The sequence below is a fragment of the Peromyscus californicus genome, unplaced genomic scaffold, assembly GCF_007827085.1.
Source record: "Peromyscus californicus insignis strain IS unplaced genomic scaffold, ASM782708v3 Scaffold_24__1_contigs__length_46423439, whole genome shotgun sequence".
NCBI classification, from domain to species: domain Eukaryota; kingdom Metazoa; phylum Chordata; class Mammalia; order Rodentia; family Cricetidae; genus Peromyscus; species Peromyscus californicus.
In genome coordinates, this window is record NW_026294535.1 from 7,136,314 (window position 1) to 7,154,928 (window position 18,615).

The 18,615-nt window shown below is 41.9% G+C and overlaps 1 protein-coding gene across 6 annotated transcripts in view; it reads right to left on the reverse strand.

Moving 5' to 3' along the window:
• Mybpc1 (myosin binding protein C1) overlaps positions 1-18,615 on the reverse strand; it is an 85,687-nt gene that overhangs the window by 51,048 nt on the left and 16,024 nt on the right. For 2 of the 6 annotated variants that reach the window (XM_052753053.1, XM_052753056.1), the window contains exons 2-8: positions 16,245-16,280; positions 13,211-13,252; positions 5,729-5,767; positions 4,930-4,965; positions 3,243-3,356; positions 1,312-1,460; positions 422-539 (exon numbers count right to left, since the gene is read on the reverse strand). In XM_052753053.1, coding sequence (XP_052609013.1) covers positions 422-539; positions 1,312-1,460; positions 3,243-3,356; positions 4,930-4,965; positions 5,729-5,767; positions 13,211-13,252; positions 16,245-16,280 — 534 coding nt within the window. The remainder of the gene's footprint in view (positions 1-421; positions 540-1,311; positions 1,461-3,242; positions 3,357-4,929; positions 4,966-5,728; positions 5,768-13,210; positions 13,253-16,244; positions 16,281-18,615) is intronic. The other 4 variants (XM_052753054.1, XM_052753055.1, XM_052753057.1 and 1 more) reach the window with 4 other exon arrangements.

The window sequence follows — 18,615 nt, forward strand, 5'->3', positions numbered from 1 at the left end:
CAAACTTCAGTGAAAAAAATGGCCTCAGGCAACAGATTAAATCATTAGAAAAAAACAATACCATCCTTCTCTGGGAGACAGAAGGAACACTGATAGCAAGAGATAATACTGGTTCATCAGGCTTACTAAATCCTCCACAATCAGAAAAACACAATCTTAAATGCAAATTAAGGTGGTGGCATACACCTTTAATCCTAGCACTAGGGAGGCAGAGGCAGGGGGATTTCTGTGAGTTTGAGGCCAGCTTGGGCTACAGAGTGAGTTTCAAGACAGTCGGAGCTACACAGAGAAACCCTGTCTCAAAAAAACAAAACAAAATGCAAATTAAATCACCCAAATCGGATAGCATTACATAAATTTCTTCTCTATCCCTTTCCACCCGTAAAAATTAACATTTATCCAGGCGAGATGGTTCTCTTACCATGCACTTCAAGATCAAATGAACAGCTGTCAAATTTATCCTTGTAGGTGACCTCACACCTGTAATTTCCTGCATAGTTCTCTTTGGCCTTGATGATCTGCATCTCGAATGTGTAGATCTGCAATAAAAAGCATCCAGACATACTGTAGACTGACTGACCTTTACTTCAGAGACAGGTGCTCACCTTTCAATTGCTTAACAAATTTCTCAGAACTGGGGTAAAGATAAGACAGTATCTATATCCAGTACGTCTTGGTCTAGAAGGGTGGATTGTGCCCCACAGCTTCTAGACACAGCAAGACAATTGCAACAGAGTGTAGACATAGGAATGATATCCCAGAGGGACAAAAATCTCTCAAAACTAAACTTGTGTCATGTAGCTATTTCCTCTGGTTTGGATCTGATCGTTGCCATTTTGAATCAGAGTAGCAATGAATCACCAGCTTGAGACCATCACAAGCCTTCTTAACATTCCCCCGTGGAGAGAACATGGAGACTCACAAGGCCCCTCCTGGTTACATAAACAGTCAGGAGTTACTGAGGGAGAGGATGACCCGCAGTGCCCCGCTGTCAGTTAAGCTGCACTGAAGATGGGTGATGCAGCTTTCATGAACCATCGCCCATGCCAGGGTGAAGGTGTTTCATGATGCAGCTCCTGATTTTCTCACGCTGCTGCTGTAGCTGAGCAGCTCCTACACGCTCCTAGAAATAACCCCAGTGGATTCGTTGGTTTACCAAACTGGACTTAGGTGAGATCTTTTCTTTAAGGTCATTGTCTTAGTTATCTGGGGTGAATAGAAATTTACTCCCTAGTGGGGGGAAAACCATGCAGCAGTCTGAAACAGCTTTCTACCCCCCAGAAGGGATGATCCAGGGGTTCAGGACCATACCCGAGTTTGCCTCTCGAAGGTCTCCTTTAGCTGGAGGTGCTTCCCAGCTTTGCTGGCCAGATCCATCCATTTCCCTTTGAACCATTTGATCGTGGGTTTTCTAAGGAGGTCTTCAGCCTTGACTTTGGCTACAAAGGTGATGTTTGCACCTAGAAAAAGCACAAAGGACTTAATCTCGGATTTAGAAACTGTCATTTGTCTTGTTTTCAGCAGAAGGAAGTTGATGCAGGTCTGTACGGTAGAGAGCCGGCTTACGTTTTCACGGTGGCACAATGGATCAGCCCTGCTTTGTGTTAAGTATCCCTGATACTTATCACAAAGTCCAGCTGATCTGCTTTGGAAGTTTCTATGTATGTATGTATGTATGTATGTATGTATGTATGTATGTATGTCGTACGTATCTCTCTATATATATTTTTTACTGAATAATATATTATATATAATTGTATATTATATATACTCAGGTTATATACACATATATACAATATATATTCAGATACACACATATGCACTCTCTCTCTCTCTCTCTATATATATATATATATATATATATATGAAGTGAACCCTGGGGTCTTGTGCATGCTAAACAAGTGCTCTACCACTGAGTCACATCCCCAGCCCATTTGGGAACTTTGAATCAGAAAAGAAGCAATGAAGATATTGGTGGAAAGAAATATTTAAATGTGGATTTACATTTATGCATTTCCACAAAAGGAATACATGTCTTTGTTATTCAAGATGATGGGGTGCCTGTAATGACAGGGCTAGGAGTAAGTTAAACCAGTCTCTTTGGGGTGATTTGAAGAGACTGTGTAGTCGCTGATTAGGCTCTGGGGACATTAGAAACAGTCTGGCCGCTAGTCCAGTGTCTCAGGGCCTTATAAGAACATACAAGGAGCCAACATTTCTACTTGTGCGCTAGGCCTGTAAGAAGAAAGTCTGAGATATAGTTAGTTATGTGCTTATTTGCATGATATCTGGTTAATAACCAAGTCTGATTATGATAATAAGAATTTGCTAAATTAAAACTCAGGAGGTCCTAAGTTCTTTTCTATCTTGGCTTTCTGTTTATTTCCCTCTTGGCATGTAGCTTTTGTGGTTATCTGGTTAACTTCTCTTGTCTGTTCCTGTCTTTAGACTATAATTTATGTGGGTTCATATGGTATACTGTACCCAGCACAACCAGGTAGCATGTGATGAATATTTTTGAATAATTATTTCCAAATCTGCACCATCTGTCCGACCAGCTGTCCTTGAGACACATTACATAGTTTATCTAGCACTTGAACAGACTTGTGGGCATCCTAAGCACCTGCTGGGGGGCACGTGCTGTCATAGTGACAGCAGACACCAGTCTTCAGAGCTGCTTCAGAGTACTTCACAGGCAGGCCTCATTCTTTATTCTCATTTTACACAAGAAGAAATTGAGGTGGAATGAAGCTAAATGGTCTGTCCTGCCAGCAAGAAGCCAAACCAGCACTTTAAACCCAATCAAATTGGCTCTCGGGTTCAGACATTGGACTCCCTATGTGCTAACAACTACCAAAATAACTACCATCCATCTTTGGGGGTTACAAAATGCATGATATAGTGTTCATGTACAATATACTATTGCTTGGTCATAAAAAGGAACAAAAAGAGTGGACCCCAAACACATTATGCTGATCAGAAGAATCCAAACGCAACAGACTGCATGTTCCATAGTTACTCCATCTGTATAAAATAAGCGGGGTGGGTAAATCCATAGAAACAAAGATTAGGATTAGGGAACAGGGTAGTGGAGTAATGGGGTACAAGATCTCCTATGGTAATGGAAATATTTTGGAATGGCATGGATGTGACGAATGTTCTCATAGTTACTGAAAACCTCATTTTAAAATGATTTATTTTGTGGTATGTGCAAAGGGGAAGGATTCTGGGCCAATACTCACCAACTTTCACTGATCCTGTTTGAGGTTTTTCAACAAACAGGGTGGACAGCTGAGAGTTGGCATTCTGCTTGTCCTGTTCCTCTCCACCAGCCGGTGACTCCCCAAGAGACCATTCTGGAAGCAGAAAGGGAGACACGGATCATTTCAGGGCCAGGTTCTCCTCAGGCTGGCTTACCTGTGTTTGCTTTTCTCTTCCACGCTGACTCTTGTTCTTGCTTAATAAACCTAGATCAAAACGACAGCATTCCCTTGCCCCCACCAACCACCAGGAGGGAGGGACCGATCTCCATCCTTACAGGGATAGCTCTTCCATGCACAGACCAAGGGACATTTTCTAATTCCTGGAACAGTAAAGCTGGTCGGGTGAATTATTAACTGTCTTTGGTGTTCTTCTGCCTGTTCCTCATGATCTATACAGTGAGAGATTCACACAGCAACCTCGGGCTCTTTCCAGATGACTGACTCTAAGGCCAAATCCATACAACAGAATCCAGAGAAACTAAAAGGCAGGCCACTTTGAGGGTAAACTGCCCAGTGTGGGTCAGAGAGCCAAGCCTGTCTTTGTACTTTTAGGTTCCTTGCTGTGCTCAGTGGAAAAATTCTACATAGAGGTCAGTAACAGGGTCATGACCTGCAGGTACAAATTTAAAGAATAGTAGGACTGTCCTGCAAAAAAGAAAACAAACAAACAAACAAAAACAGCAGAGAAGACTGGCCGAAGCTTTCCCATAAAGAGAGACAAGCTGAAAAGGAAGCTTCTTTGGTATTTCTTGTCTGAAAGGAGATGCAGGGTTAACACTGATCAGCAGTCCACTCCAGCCTGGGAGGGGAGGGCAGCAGGGGGACCGTAGTCCAGCCCTCTCTGAGCCAAGTGCAGAGTTCGGCTGTCTGCACTTGATAACTGGGGGGGAAAATGCATGGTTCAACAACTCTGCCTGTTAATGTTTCATGAAAAGGAGGAAAGTGCACATTTAATCATTTTAGTTTTCACGTGTCAATCATGCTCAGTGCTAAGAATTCTACCCACCATGAAGCTAAGTCAAGTAGTCGCTTGAGTACACATTCTTAATTCCCAAGTTAATGTGGGAGGTGCGTGTTGTGTCCATGATGTTAATGATGATAGGGAGTGGTGATCACTTGTGTAAAGGATGGGAGAACAAGAATTTTTCCTGTTTTGTTTACTTCTACACCCACAGTGCCGATGCCACTGACTGGCCCTTAAGCCGCCAGTGGTGGGACCAGGTTAGGTTCACAGCACCAAGTTGTTGAATGAGTGAATCATGTAACTTCAGAATTGTAGATGCAGCTGACAGGTATTTGAAAATGTTTCTAGCAATTATATTTACAATTATACACAGATGTGAACTATAACCTCAACACATCCCAGGAGTGGAGACTGATCTCTGTTTATTTGCTAAATGCTAAAAAAAAAAAAAAAAAAAAATGATGTTATGATGTAACAAGAAAGTCTGTGGCCTATGTGGCTGGATTCTTAAATGTATGTATTTGTATCATGCAAAATTAATTGTTTCTCAATACATTAGTTTTCTTGTACTGGGAAATGTAACAAACGTTTGCTGTAAAAGCTACAAACTGAATAAAACGAGGATTAGAATGAATACAGTTCAGGAAACAGTCATTAGTGCGTGTGTAAGGTCTGGATGCCTCTCTGGATGCATTTGCTCACCTGAATCTTTTCTCTCCAGGGCCCGACTACCCAAACCTGAAAGGAAAGCATGATTTGGAGGATGCAGGAGAGTGTAGGAAGGAGGGAAGTGGGGTGACTACCACCTTCTCAGGGTACCCCTAAACCCTATCTCCTTTTGCTATGGAGGAAGAAACCTACAAGTTGGCTTGAGTGGAAAATCAGTAGAGTCCCAACTATGAAGGACTCTGTTACAAGTCTGTCTTCTTTAAGAACAAAAATACAATTTAAACATACCCATAAGAGTGGGGGAAGCTGGATGTGTAGATGAAAATGGAAGACAAACATTTTCATCTCTAAACTCGTTCACGTCCAAGATCTATCTTCTTTCTCCCTTTCCTTCTTTCTTTCTTTCTTTCTTTCTTTCTTTCCTTCTTTCTTTCTTTCTTTCTTTCTTTCTTTCTTTCTTTCTTTCTCTTTCTTTCTTTCTTTCTTTCTTTCTTTCTTTCTTTCTTTCTTTCTCTTTCTTTCTTTCTTTTTAAGACAATGTCTCACCATGTAACTCAGGCTGACCTTGAACTTATTCTGTAGCCCAGGCTAGCTTAGACTTGAGATTCCTCCTGCTTCAGCCTTCCCAGTACTGGGATTATGGGTGTGTACCACCACACCTGGCTAGGAAATCTTCCTTTTCAGCAGTTTCTCTTGGAAACCATCATTAATGCCAATAATTCCCCTCTCGCTTCCCCAGCTCTACAGCGGGACAATTCTACAGCAGCGGGACAATTCTACAGGGGGACAATGAACTAATGAGTTAACAGTTGGGCCAGGGAGTCGTCCTAACCTGGAGGCAGGGCACTTGGCGGAGAGGCCTCATCTTCCTCTGAAACAAGAAACAGGAGGAAAAAGTCAAGGAAGAAAGAACTTCATCCAAGTAACCTGAGGAAGAGGATCTGGAAGAGAAGAGAGAGGCTACGCAGCATTTGCAACTGCTGAGGGAGCCGCAGGAGACCGTGCACCTGCGGGTAAACTTTCAGAGCACAGACAAAAACCCAAACCGAATAGAAGGAGAATACAAAAAAAAAAAGGGTATGAGCGCTGGATAATTCAAACGAAAACATCGATTAAGAAATGGAGCTATGCCAGAGTTTCTGTGACTGTAAGTCAGTGGGAAAATGATGGAGGGGGTTTCCAAGTTTTTATTTCCTAGCTGAAAGCAAGGTCAGATGTTATTCATATGTCATTTTCATTTAGACACTGATGGGCAAACTGTTGGAGACCGTTTTAGAACTTGTTTCCACCCAGCAAACCCCAGAGTTTCCCTTCTATACTTAAGAAGCCAAAACTCAAATGAATAAGTATAAATTAATCCATTTTATTAAGTTTAGCCATAGTCATCTTCAGAACTTTACAGGCATTTCCCCAAGATTGAATTGGTATTTCCAGTACTACATAACTGAAAATTTACTCATGCAAATTTATGAATTCCAAAATATGTTGTGCAATCTTATGCTCAGAGACACTGGATAGCCCCTTCCCAAGACACCTGTGTAGCCAAATACATGCTTTGCATGCTTAAAGAGGCAGTTGGTAGTATTGGAAACACTGACCCTTCCTTCCCAAAGCATGCAGGCTAAGGTTTGAATAAATAATACACATTTTACGCTTAGCAAAATAGGACCTCCCATGACCTCATACATATAATACAGAAGATCCATGTGCATAAAATGTTTTCTAAAAGTAGCTTAAAAATTATGGAGAAGGTAGGCTTTTGTATAATGCATTTGAATATTTACAACAAATATTATTTTAGTGACTTGACATTATTTTCAACCAAGGAGGTATCTTACCACTTCTTCAAACAAAATATTATAACACAGAGCATAAAGGACCCTCCCTCCAGTGTTAGTATTTCAAAACTCCAGAAGAAATTCACCAGAATATGAAGGTTCAGATTGTTAATCGGAAATTTTTAGTGATCCAAGGAGGTTGAAAATGGTAGGATTGGGCCTGGAGAGATGGCTGAGCGATTAAGAGCACGGGCTGCTCTTTCAGAGGTTCTGAGTTTAATTCCCAGCAACCACATGGTGGCTCATAACCACCTCTAGGGGGATCTGATGCCCTCTTCTGGCGTAAATGAATACAAGCAATTAGAGCACTCATCCATAAAATAAATAAATAAAGATCTTAGAAAAACCTATAACCAAGGGGTTGGGGATTTAGCTCAGTGGTAGAGCACTTGCCTAGCAAGCGCAAGGCCCTGGGTTTGGTCTCAGCTCTCGGGGGGCGGGGCAGGAAAATGGTGGGGATTAAGCTAAATGTTTATATTTTATTGTGTTGTTTGTACATATTTCACTGGCACACATGTCAACACCCTTGGTGAGTTCATCCACACCAGGAATGGACTTGAGATGATACACTTCTTAAACTCATTTCCCTTTGGAATTCTCTTCTCCTGGGATACTCATTAACATCCCCAAAATTGTACATCTATAGGTACTTCTGAAATGTAAGGAGAAAGCTAGCCTGGAACTCATGAGCCTCAAACTTGAAGTCCTCCTGCCTCTGCCTCCTGAGAGCTGGGATTACTAGTATTCCTTGGATGTTGAAAATCTTAAGCTCTCCAACACTGGTCTGGTTGAATTCAATTGGATTGAGTGAAGAAGAAAAGTTTAATTTTTCTTATCTACCATTAAAGGCAGATTCTGTTGCCAGGAGGAAATCTTTTAGGCTCTGTGACATTTAACACCTTTTTAATGAAAGATAGAATCTCAAAAATAAAAAAAAGACAAAAGAAACTGTAGTATGGAAGTCATACTGCCCCTTTCTCTACTTCAAAGTGACTTTGCTGATGAAAATTCTAACACTTCCATTTGGGCTTACTAGAATACAACATATTCGAAGACAGAGTCTGCAGGCAGCAGGCTATGTCCCCTAGCTGCACAGGAGGGCAATTTAACAAAGCTGTTAAATTTGTTTAACTGTTGCGGGATATTTGATCACACTTTGAAACTCTGAGACGTTGTTAATAAAATTAACCTTGGATCGGGGGCGGAGCCAGTGACTAATGGATAGGAATTAGCCATAGAGAGGAGCCAGGAATATGGATAGAGAGACGCACAGGTAAGAGTAGGGAGATTCACGGTCTTTTTGGGCCTGGGACAGGTGGAAAGACGCTCCTGCTGGGGCTCTGGTAAAAAAAAGAAGGCCAGCTGGTCACTCCTCTGCCCCATCTTTGATCTATCAGGTTTTCATTCCAATATCTGACACCCAAGTCTTTATTGGTAATAAAACAATTTAGATAAAAACAACAGCAGACCTTGCTTATCCCCAGGTCTTGGGAAAATGGCCGTCATAGAACCATGAAAATCATGGCTGAAAAAACTGAAGTTTCCGGGAAAGAAGTCAGAGCAGTGAGAGAAGACAGCCATGCTCGCTGCCTCGGACGGATTTCAGTGGGGTGCATGAGTCCTCTGGGTTGTGTGTGAGCCCTGCTGTATGATCACAACCACCACAGAACCCATAGGATGTGTTTGCAGCCTTCCAGACTCTGTTGGGTATGCAATTCTTTCTACCTGGCTGGCTTTGAACTCAAAGCGATCCACATGCCTCTGCCTCCCAAGTGCAGGGATTAAAGATGAGTGCCACTGTGCTTGGCTTTCCCATAACTGATTTTAAATTGCCTGTTAATGTAAAAAATAATAATTTAAGTAATGTAAACCTCAGACAAAGATTAAAGACAAATGCCACTGTGCTTGGTTTTCCCATAGCTGATTTTAAATTGCCTGTTAACATAAAAAATAATAATTTAAGTAATGTAAACCTCAGACAAATGTTGGAGGCTTTAGAATGAAGACTAAAAGCATATGAAATATACATGGTTCATAACAAACACCAGTTAAATACTGATATAGTATCTCACCTGATTTAGGCAAATTAATGAATACCTCAAGCAGGGCAATCATATGTAGAAAATTTTATTATACATTACTAAAATCAAAACAGCAACAACAAAATATTGGAAGACAGCAACACAGCTAATATTAATTCATCATTTTTGAGTCATTTTATTAACTTACACTTTTTAAAATGACATATGCCTTCCCATTTTGATATTTACAAAAACCAATATTCATTTTATTATAAATATGTCTATTTAGTGAGTTTCTTTCTGTCCTCCAAACCTATTAAATCAATGTTGCATCTTCTAATGGCTGTTTCAGAACTGAAAAATACAGTGATGTGGATTTTGACAAAGTTCATTATTGTAAAGCAATGACATTAGAATACATAGCAAAAGAAAAGTATATAAGAGGTGCGTCATCAGGTGATTGATTGATTGACGCCTAAAGGTAAATTGCTCAAACACATTTAAGCATGCGAATAAAAACCACCAGACTACCGTTACTGCAGGTATAAAGGAACCTAAATGAAGAAAATGAATGAATGATTCTTTAAAGGAACTGGATCATTCAGGAAAGCACAGGTTAGAATGTCTGCCAATTGACTTCCCCATCTGCCAGCCACACTCGGATCAGGAGGAGGAGACTCCATCTTAGGTTATGTGAGATATTTGATCAACATGGGTTTCATGTGGGACAGTTTATGTGGTGATGCTAATCCCTGAGAGAAGTAAATAAGTCTTTATTTTCCTTGCAGCAACTACAAAAAGCAATTGCTTTTCTGGAAGAAAAGCAAAAAGCACAGTAATTCTTTTAACTAAGCCTGTCATATATATGTAAACACACACACACACACACACACACACACACACACACACACACACACACACACACACACTGAACTAATAGGATACTAAAAAAGAATTTTCTTTTGAGATAGGGTCTTACTTTGTAGCCCTGGCTGGCTTCAAACTCAATCTTCCTGCCTCAACCTCTCAGGTGCTAGGGTCATAGGTGTGTGCATTATCATGAATGACTCAGAAGCTCCTGATCTGTTTGAAGAAGTTGGCAGATATAGCCAACACCCTAGTTACAAGGTCAATACCTGAACCAAATAATTCTCTTTGCTTACAAAAATGAGGTTTTTTTTTTTTCCAGAAAATTTCTAGGTCATCTCAGAGTAAATTCAGTTAAAAATATTATTTTTTTTAAAACGTTTTTCTTTGTTTTTAATTTTATCTGTATGGATGTTATGCCTGAACCATGTGCGGGCAGTGCCTGTGGACACCAGAAGAGGTCAGCAGTTACACATGGTTATGAGTGCTAGGAGTCTAACCTGAGTCTAACCTGAGTGCTAGGAGTCTAACCTGAGTCTAACCTGAGTGCTAGGAGTCTAACCTGAATGCTAGGAGTCTAACCTGAATCTAACCTGAGTGCTAGGAGTCTAACCTGAATGCTAGGAGTCTAACCTGAATCTAACCTGAGTGCTAGGAGTCTAACCTGAGTCTAACCTGAGTGCTGGGAGTCTAACCTGAGTCTAACCTGAGTGCTAGGAGTCTAACCTGAGTCCTGGGAGTCTAACCTGAGTGCTAGGAGTCTAACCTGAGTCTAACGTGAGTGCTAGGAGTCTAACCTGGGTCCTGGTCAGGGCTTTTAACCATTGAGTCATCTCTCCAGCACAGCAGAATGTTGTTAACAGTAATAGCCTTAGAGCTTATTTATTGAATATATTTAACTCAACAGAGGACTAGAGTGCATAGTAATAAAAGATGCCAGGATACGTTCAGAACTGATTCCCAGGCCTGATCACATTTAGAGGCTTGGGGCGAGTTGTTCTACACTGCTCTCACCGACTATAAGTTTATATCTTGCCCAGCAAATGAGAAGAACATAGGAATAAAACTCTCCAGACCACCATTGCTAGCACGGTCAACAGGCAAGACAGCATGGAAACCCAATTGGTGACTCAGTCCACAGGCATTTATTGGGAGATTGTCATGGGAGGTTCTGTGCCAGACGCGGGAGGGAACGAGATGAGGAGGCCAACGAGGTGTTAAGACACCGTGCCTGACCAGCGACAGGCAAAAGAGTCAACCCCTGATGCGTGACTAAGTGGGGAGGACCATAAATGACTGAGGAAACAGGTCCAAGAAAAATCAGGAGGAGGAAGGACGGTATAAATGAGCCAGATCGTCAGGGTAAGCTGTCAAAGGACTGAAACCAGAGTTGGGTGGTTTAAAAAAGAGTTAAAAAGACAGAGCAGGAGGGAGTGAGCAGAGGAAGACATTCTGGTTAATCCTGGAGAAAGGCGTGGCATTCATCAATAACTATTTAGCCCACATGGTCCTCCTTTCTTATTGTACCTTTCTGTTTAACTGGTTTTTTTTTTTTTTTTTTTTTTTTTTTTTTTAATATCCCTGTCCTGGGTGAAAATGGATGGTAGTTGACGAGGACTACATAGATATAAAACCATTTACCCAGCTTCCATATTTAGGGACATCACTTTTTATACTAAATCATCTTGCTTGCCAAGTATGAAGAGTGATTTTTTTTTTTTTTTTTTTTGGTTTTTCGAGACAGGGTTTCTCTGTGTAGCTTTGGAGCCTGTCCTGGATCTCGCTCTGTAGACCAGGCTGGCCTCGAACTCACAGAGATCTGTCTGCCTTTGCCTCCTGAGTGCTGGGATTAAAGGCGGGCACCACCACCTCCTGGCTGAAGAGTGACTCTTAAAAAAAAAAAAAAGGCAGTTTATGAACTCAGGCATGTGACTGTAAGTAGTCATGTCTACAAATGTAAGAGGGAAAAAAAAGCTACTAATTTTAGAAGATTCCATCATCTGGCCTTATCCTCTCATCAACTTGATTTCTAAAAGGAAGTATTGGGAACTAGTTGCTTTTAGTTTATAGAAAAATTGCTGAAGCATATAAATAGAATATGATGACCTTTGCAGACTGAGGGTCGAGCCCAGGCTTTGTTTAAAGCATGCAGCCTGCCTTCTAGAATTACATCACCTGTCCTGTTGGTTCAGCCCCACAGGTCAGCTCAAGCACCTTCCCAAACTTGGAAGAAGAGGTATACTCCACCGGTCTTGTTGAGAATAATGTTACAATAACTTCAGCCAGGATGTTCAAACCTCCTTGAATCCGTATCATGGAAAGATTTCTAGGAGTTTGCACTGTCTGCATTCTGTAAGAAAATAGCCTTGAACTACGGCCACGTAGCCAGGATTAGCATCTGTGGTACTGTCCGTGGGCACTCCTGAAGGTCAGGACAAAGAGCAATGTGCTAACACTGTGCATTCATTTACAAGAGAGTAAGTCCAAGTTAGCTGAAGGAAATTCAGTATACTGAAGGAAAGAAAGAAAGAAAGAAAGATGTTACTAGTGTATAGGAGACAGTAGCATAGGAATAAGGAAATGATATATGACATACAAAGAATAAATAGATAGTTAACATGCTTTTGAGTTGTGTCCAGGAAAGAAAAGAATCTTCTTATTGTAATCAGAAAATAATTACCCTGAAATTTAAACTACATTATTCATTACTCAAATAAAGGTCAGTGTAAAAATGTTAACGCAAACATGTAAGGCAAAACTGTCCATCAGCTTCCATGAAAACTTTTCTCTTTTAGGCTAAGGCCCTTACTCCTTAGCCTAAAAGAGATGACCAGTGATGACAATGACTTCAGCCATGTGACACACAGAAATGCATGACATTGATTATCTCTTTTCCAAAACTGTACTACCTCCACAAAGGGCAAAACATAGGTCACTATTACATCAGTGGATTTCCAATTCTGTAAGCAGTTGCATGAGGTCTGCTAAATGTGTAATGTCAGTGTCTACAAATCAGTGTATCTACAGGACTCAGTGTTGTACCAGGAGGGGCTGCTCTTCACAATCGCAAGTGAGACCTGACGAAGTAGTTCGCATAATGACTCAAAAACTGGCAAATTTTTGAGACATCGGATAAATCAGCTGATTTTTCCCAACCAAAGCAAACCAGGATCAAACAGCATGCTCAGTGGGACTCAAACACTGCCAACTCACCAACTGGATGGTGGCTTCTTACTGAGTGCTGGTGACGTTTTTTTTTTTTTTTTTTTTTTTTTTTTTTGTAAGCGTTTTCCTTTGTTCGGAAGGTGTGTGAGAGCCACACCCCAAAGCACCACTTGTAATTATGCTGACTGGGTCTTGCCAATAAGATGCAAATGGGGAACTAGAAACCACTCAGATGAAAGCTAATGCACAGACGTGTCACAGGTCACATGACCACCTACGGGGGGGGGGGGGGGGGGGGTGTGGTAGTGGGGGGGGTGTGGGGGGGGTGGGGGGGTGGGGGGGGGTGTGGGGGGGGTGGGGGGGGTGGGCCTTCCTGTTCTGACATGGTTGAAGTCTGTCTCACTCTCCCTCCCTCCAACTCACCTTTTGCTGGAGCAGTTCCCGCCTCTTTCTCTTTATTTGGTTCTGTGTGGAAAGTACAAGCACGTTTTTAAAAGTGTCTGACAGCACTTTATGGGGTGATGAGCAGTGAGCAGAGGGAGAGGGAGGAAAGTAAATGACGATGTTAATGATGCTACATACTCATGATGCTGCATATTAATTGGGAATTTGGGGATTACAGTTTAGAGTCACTTTAACCTTTAATCAAAGCAGTTAATAAATGTGATCATTTTAAAAGTGTATATATAAAAACATGCGATACACATTTTGTTAAAATACATTTAACCCAGGGCCGGGTATGGTGGCATACTCTTTTACTCCCAGCACTCAGGAGGTAGAGGCAGAGGGTGTTTGGAAGTTCAAGGACAGCCTGTTCTATATACCAAGCTTCAAGACAGCCAGGACTACACAGAGAGACCCTGTCTCAATAAAACAAACTCTTCCACCAATATATATATATATACACACACATATATACACACACATATATATATACACATATATATATGTGTATATATATATTCTTAACTCCACCATGTTGTATTACATACTGTAGTAGAACTAAGTATACTATGAGGGTCACTTTAGAGTTCAGCCAGGGACATTTTAAGGAACTTTGACCCGTGTCCCAATGGCTTAGCTTCTGACTGTTACAAGGAGGTATAAAAAGACTGTGAGGTGTGTGTAGTTTGAAAATGCTCATGTGAGCACATGGAACTTCTGCATTGGCTTGGAAAGCAATAAAAGTGTTATGAGGACAGTGGGATCAGATTTTTATCAGTCAATGTCTCTACCTTCTGTTTCTTTCTGTTCGGAATCTATTAGAGATGAGAAGATAGTTTGTGCTGGGGCTGGGGGGATGGGGGGATGGCTCAGCAGTTAAGAGAACTTGATGTTCAAATGAAGACCTAAGTTTGGATCCCAGCGCCCACGTCAGGTGACTGACATTGCCTGTAACTCCATCCCTCTTCTGGCCTCTGCTGCACCTGCACCTAGATCCATGTGCATGTACATTCACACAGATACCCCACACACAAATGCATCTTAAAACAAAAAAGTAACCATTTCATCCATAACTGGGTGTGGTGGCACACAATGTAATCCTATGGAAGCCAATTGATCATGAGTTCAAGACCAGCCTGAGATACATGAGATCCTGTTTCAGACAAACAAGAAAAAAAAAATTAAACACTGTTTCAACATGAGTTCTGCCCTCTATCTTCTGTCTTTCTTTCTGTCTGTCTGTTTCTTTTATAACTAGCAAGCCAGAACTTGGCTAACTAAGGACTATTTTAGCAAAGTTTGAGAGAAGGAATTTTAGCCATAGTAACTCAATATTGTATAATAAATATGAAATATGGCAGAATAAAGAAAACACAGTTTATAGCAGCCTAGCACAGCATCTGACCTGCAGGCAGAAGGGGAAGGCTCATCTAGGTTCTCAGTGTGCTCAGTGATGGCCAAATAAGCTTTATGTACAAGAAGAAAGCATAGCAAGGAAGAAGATGATCCTAAGAAGAATGTCACACATCTCCAATGGCTTCAAGCTAGACATCTACAAAACACTAGATCCGAGCTTGCCCACTTGACCTCATAGGGCATCAAGCCTGCTTTTTTTTTTTTAATTTGGAACTTCAGCAGTATTCCTTGCTATTTCAGGTTTTCAGTGAGACTGGTATTCCTAGCTAGACAAAGAGGCTCTGTGAGCAGCTTGAGCCCCCAAACTGCCCTCTGAAAAACAAAACAAAAAAAAAAAAACCACAACAAAAACAAAAAACTATCTCTATGACCGAAAAGCTGCAGAATTCTCTCATAAATTTCTAGGAAAAAAAAAAAAACAGAAGGGAAGAGAGCCAGAAATTGAAATTGTATTCCATTTTACTTGAACTTGGGCAGAACCAGTCAGCAATGGCCTCCCACACCGTGGCTCTGCACCATATTGCCAACTCAGGTAACCGGCACGTAATTGTGTAGTGCCCTGGGGCCTTCTCACAACATTGTGAGCACGTCAGTATAGAGAAGCTGAGTTTTGTTTTGTTGTTCTGCAGGCTGTGTTTTATTTACAATGTGACTACAAACCAACAATACAGGAAACTGTTTTCTATTTAGAACTCCATGCTGTGTCTGGTACAGTGTGAATTTTAGCTTTCCAGAGTTTGGAAGAGAGCCCAGTATCCTTCTCCAGGGTTAGGGTGACATCTAGAGTTGTGCATGTGGTAAATGTCCAGTGAGTGACTCACCAGTCACCTCCTTCAGGAGGAAGGGTGACAAGAAAGAGATTTTGTTTATTTGTTTACTTTTTTTTTTTTTTTGGCCTGGGTTGGGGGCTTTGGGGACAACGCGCATGATTTTAGTTTCTTTGTCTTGGCAGGAGCAGATACACAAATGATTCTTGAGGTCCATATTAGGGCTTGCTTATAATCCTTCCAGCTCTATTCTTGTATGTAAATCAGACTTTGTGTGTTTCTGGCTGTATGGGTACCTACCAAGAATTTTGCTGCATAGTTTTAGGTTTGTTCCCCCCTTCCCAATCTGGAAGGCCAGAGAATATGAACAATTAAATAAATTGGATCTGATATTGTGCCTCAGCAGTCCAATCAGAAAACCTCCCAAAGAATTTCTGAAGGTGCCTGATGGTGACATAGACCAACCAGCTTCGGGGTGAGATGAGATCCATTTTCCACGGCCACAAGAAAGATGTAAACTCTGGATTTTACTAAAACCAGGGAAAGCTTCATAAACCCTTTGCCTTCACCAGTACAAAATATGGACCCAGCAACAACTTGTCCATAACCCAAGGACTTGGAAATAATCCCACAACACATATATGAAGTGCTATTCCAAATTAGGTTAACACACTGTGTATTATTTTTTGTTATCAACTTTTCACACCTGTCATCATCCAGTGTCTCAGTAGGAAATAGATTAAAGCTCACAGCAGCCGCGAACGCCAGATCATGCTGGGATGGACTTCAGAATTTGCCGCTCAAACACGGGAGGGGATGGTTTTACTTACCTTCTGGGGGAGGAGCTGGGGCTGCCACTTCATTTTCTAGAAATGAAAAGGACAATAAAGTGTTAGGGCTCGTTTCTCAAAGGTAAGGGCTGTTCCACTCTGGCGGCCATCTTTTTGTACTTGCTGACCGAGGACCAGTGGTGGCATCCAGAGGCCCAAGGCACACTGCCTCGAGGTGTGTGGCATGAGCTGAGGACCTAAATGGCCTGATAGAGGTGGTATAATGTGATGCTGGAGAGGGCACAGGTGAGGTGGGGATCCAGGCTATGCTCGCCACTTAGGTACTCATCCAAGGCTGGGAAGGATGGTACACACCTCCAATCCCAGCATTTTCCAGGCAGAGGCAGGAGAATAGGGAGTCCAGTGTCATCTTTGGTTGTATACTGAGTTCCAGGACAACCAGGGCTATTCAAAATGTATTCTGTCTCAAAATGTAAAAACAAACAAAACCTCATCCGAGCCAAGTGCAGCGCAGGTATTTAATTACTATTGCTAAGTTTGTTGCTCCTGCTCTGGAAAAATGGCCATAGCATTGATTTGATATCAGAGGGCTGCTGTGAGGATGAAAGGGGACCCAGCAGGTGGCAAGCATACTCTGTGGAGCTTTAAATGAAGTCCCTTTAAGAGATGCCCTTGCGACAAAAGAAAAGGCACCAAGGTGACTCCAGTGTGGTCTTTCCTCATGAGGACACTTTCTGAAAGGTAATGACATTATAGTCCTCTGGTTCTGTAGCTCCCCATTTCATTACAAGGCAAAGCACTGGAAACAGAACTAACCCCTTCTCATGATGGTTTCTTTGGGTGTACACGCCTGGACTTCCGCCTACACTGACCAAGGAGTTCCGAAGCTCAGGGTTTGAGGTTTTACCCATGACTTTGCATATGCAATAGTATGGAGCAGTGTGGCTGTGCGGTCTGCTAAAGCACCTTCTGTTAGAGAACACACTATTTCCAAGCAGCTACAGGTACACCCCAGGATGTAAGAGCATAAAGATGTCCTTGTGGGATTCCCATGGGCACCAGAACTGGATGCTATTGGTTCTGTGTGACTGAAGCAGATACTTTAATTCCAGAACAGGAAGAGGCTGCTGATGAAGACAATCTCCTTTGAAAGAATTTCCCCCTTGATCATTAAATAAAACCCAGAGAAAAGGAAGTTGTATTCTAGGCAGATAATGGGCCCCATGGTGCTTTGTCCTTGTCTAGGGTGCCTCCCAGCAGCTTGGCTGTGGAGACACACAGGACTTTAGTATAGACAGGCTGGGCTTAGAAAATAACCGATGGATTATGCCATGACAGAAATCAGAAAATTAGTAATGAGGGGATGTGAGGGTGCAACAATGCCTTTTTTAAAACATCACATTTTGTACCTGCTATAAACTTCAATTTGTTAATTTAATTGTCTGAAAATTTTTTCAAATATTCTGGAGTTCAGTAAGTATTTTACTACTTATTAATGAGGGAGAAGATGACAGATAGATAGATAAATAGATGGATAGATAGATAGATAGATAGATAGATAGACCAATGGATGGAGAGATGGATAGACAGACAGACAGACAGACAGATAGATAGATAGATAGATAGATAGATAGATAGATAGATAGATAGATAGATAGATAGATATCAAAGGAGAAGAGGTGTATAGCCTTATGTGCTAGCAGAAGATAATGTGGCAGGTTGTGAGGTCATTCACAGGTACAGTGGAAAGGCTTAGGTCCCTTTAGATGCCATTGACAAGGATGCTTTCATGTCTTTCGCCATGTCACGAAAAGTATCACTAATGCTGCTGTCCAGTAGAAGATGAAAGCCTCAGCCTTTCTATTTTCAGAGAGCAGAGTGGAGACATGGAAATCTCGTATTGACAGCTTGGCTCTGGGTGAGCCGTTGAGGCACACGGATGAATAGCAGAGAACCAGAGTGAGAAGCCAGTCTTTCTGACACACTGTCTTTTGGTGTGAGCCATGGCTGCACCATGCCCAAGGACCTCTTCCCGGCCCTTTCTACAGAGAGCGCTGTGTGTCTCCTGATCCTTCCCGCCTGCGGAGTTGCGGCAGCTGTCCATTGTACTCCGGCGTTCCATCCCATTATTGTATCTGAGAAGACCTCTTACCCACTGGCTTAGGCCTCCTCTCTCCAGCTTGGCATTCAAAGCCATGGCTGCATTTTCTTGCTCTTCCTCTTACTGTGCTATTGCAGCCATTCTATTCTGGAGCTGTATTCTCTGTCCACCCTGTGACCTTCCTTCCACTGAAGGTCACTGTCTTGGTCTTTTCCCCAGTGGGCCTTCTGCCTTCCTTCTGTGACTATGTGGATAGAACTAGGTGAGATCTGACTCAGTCTACCCTCCTCCATTGTTTCACTTGCATAG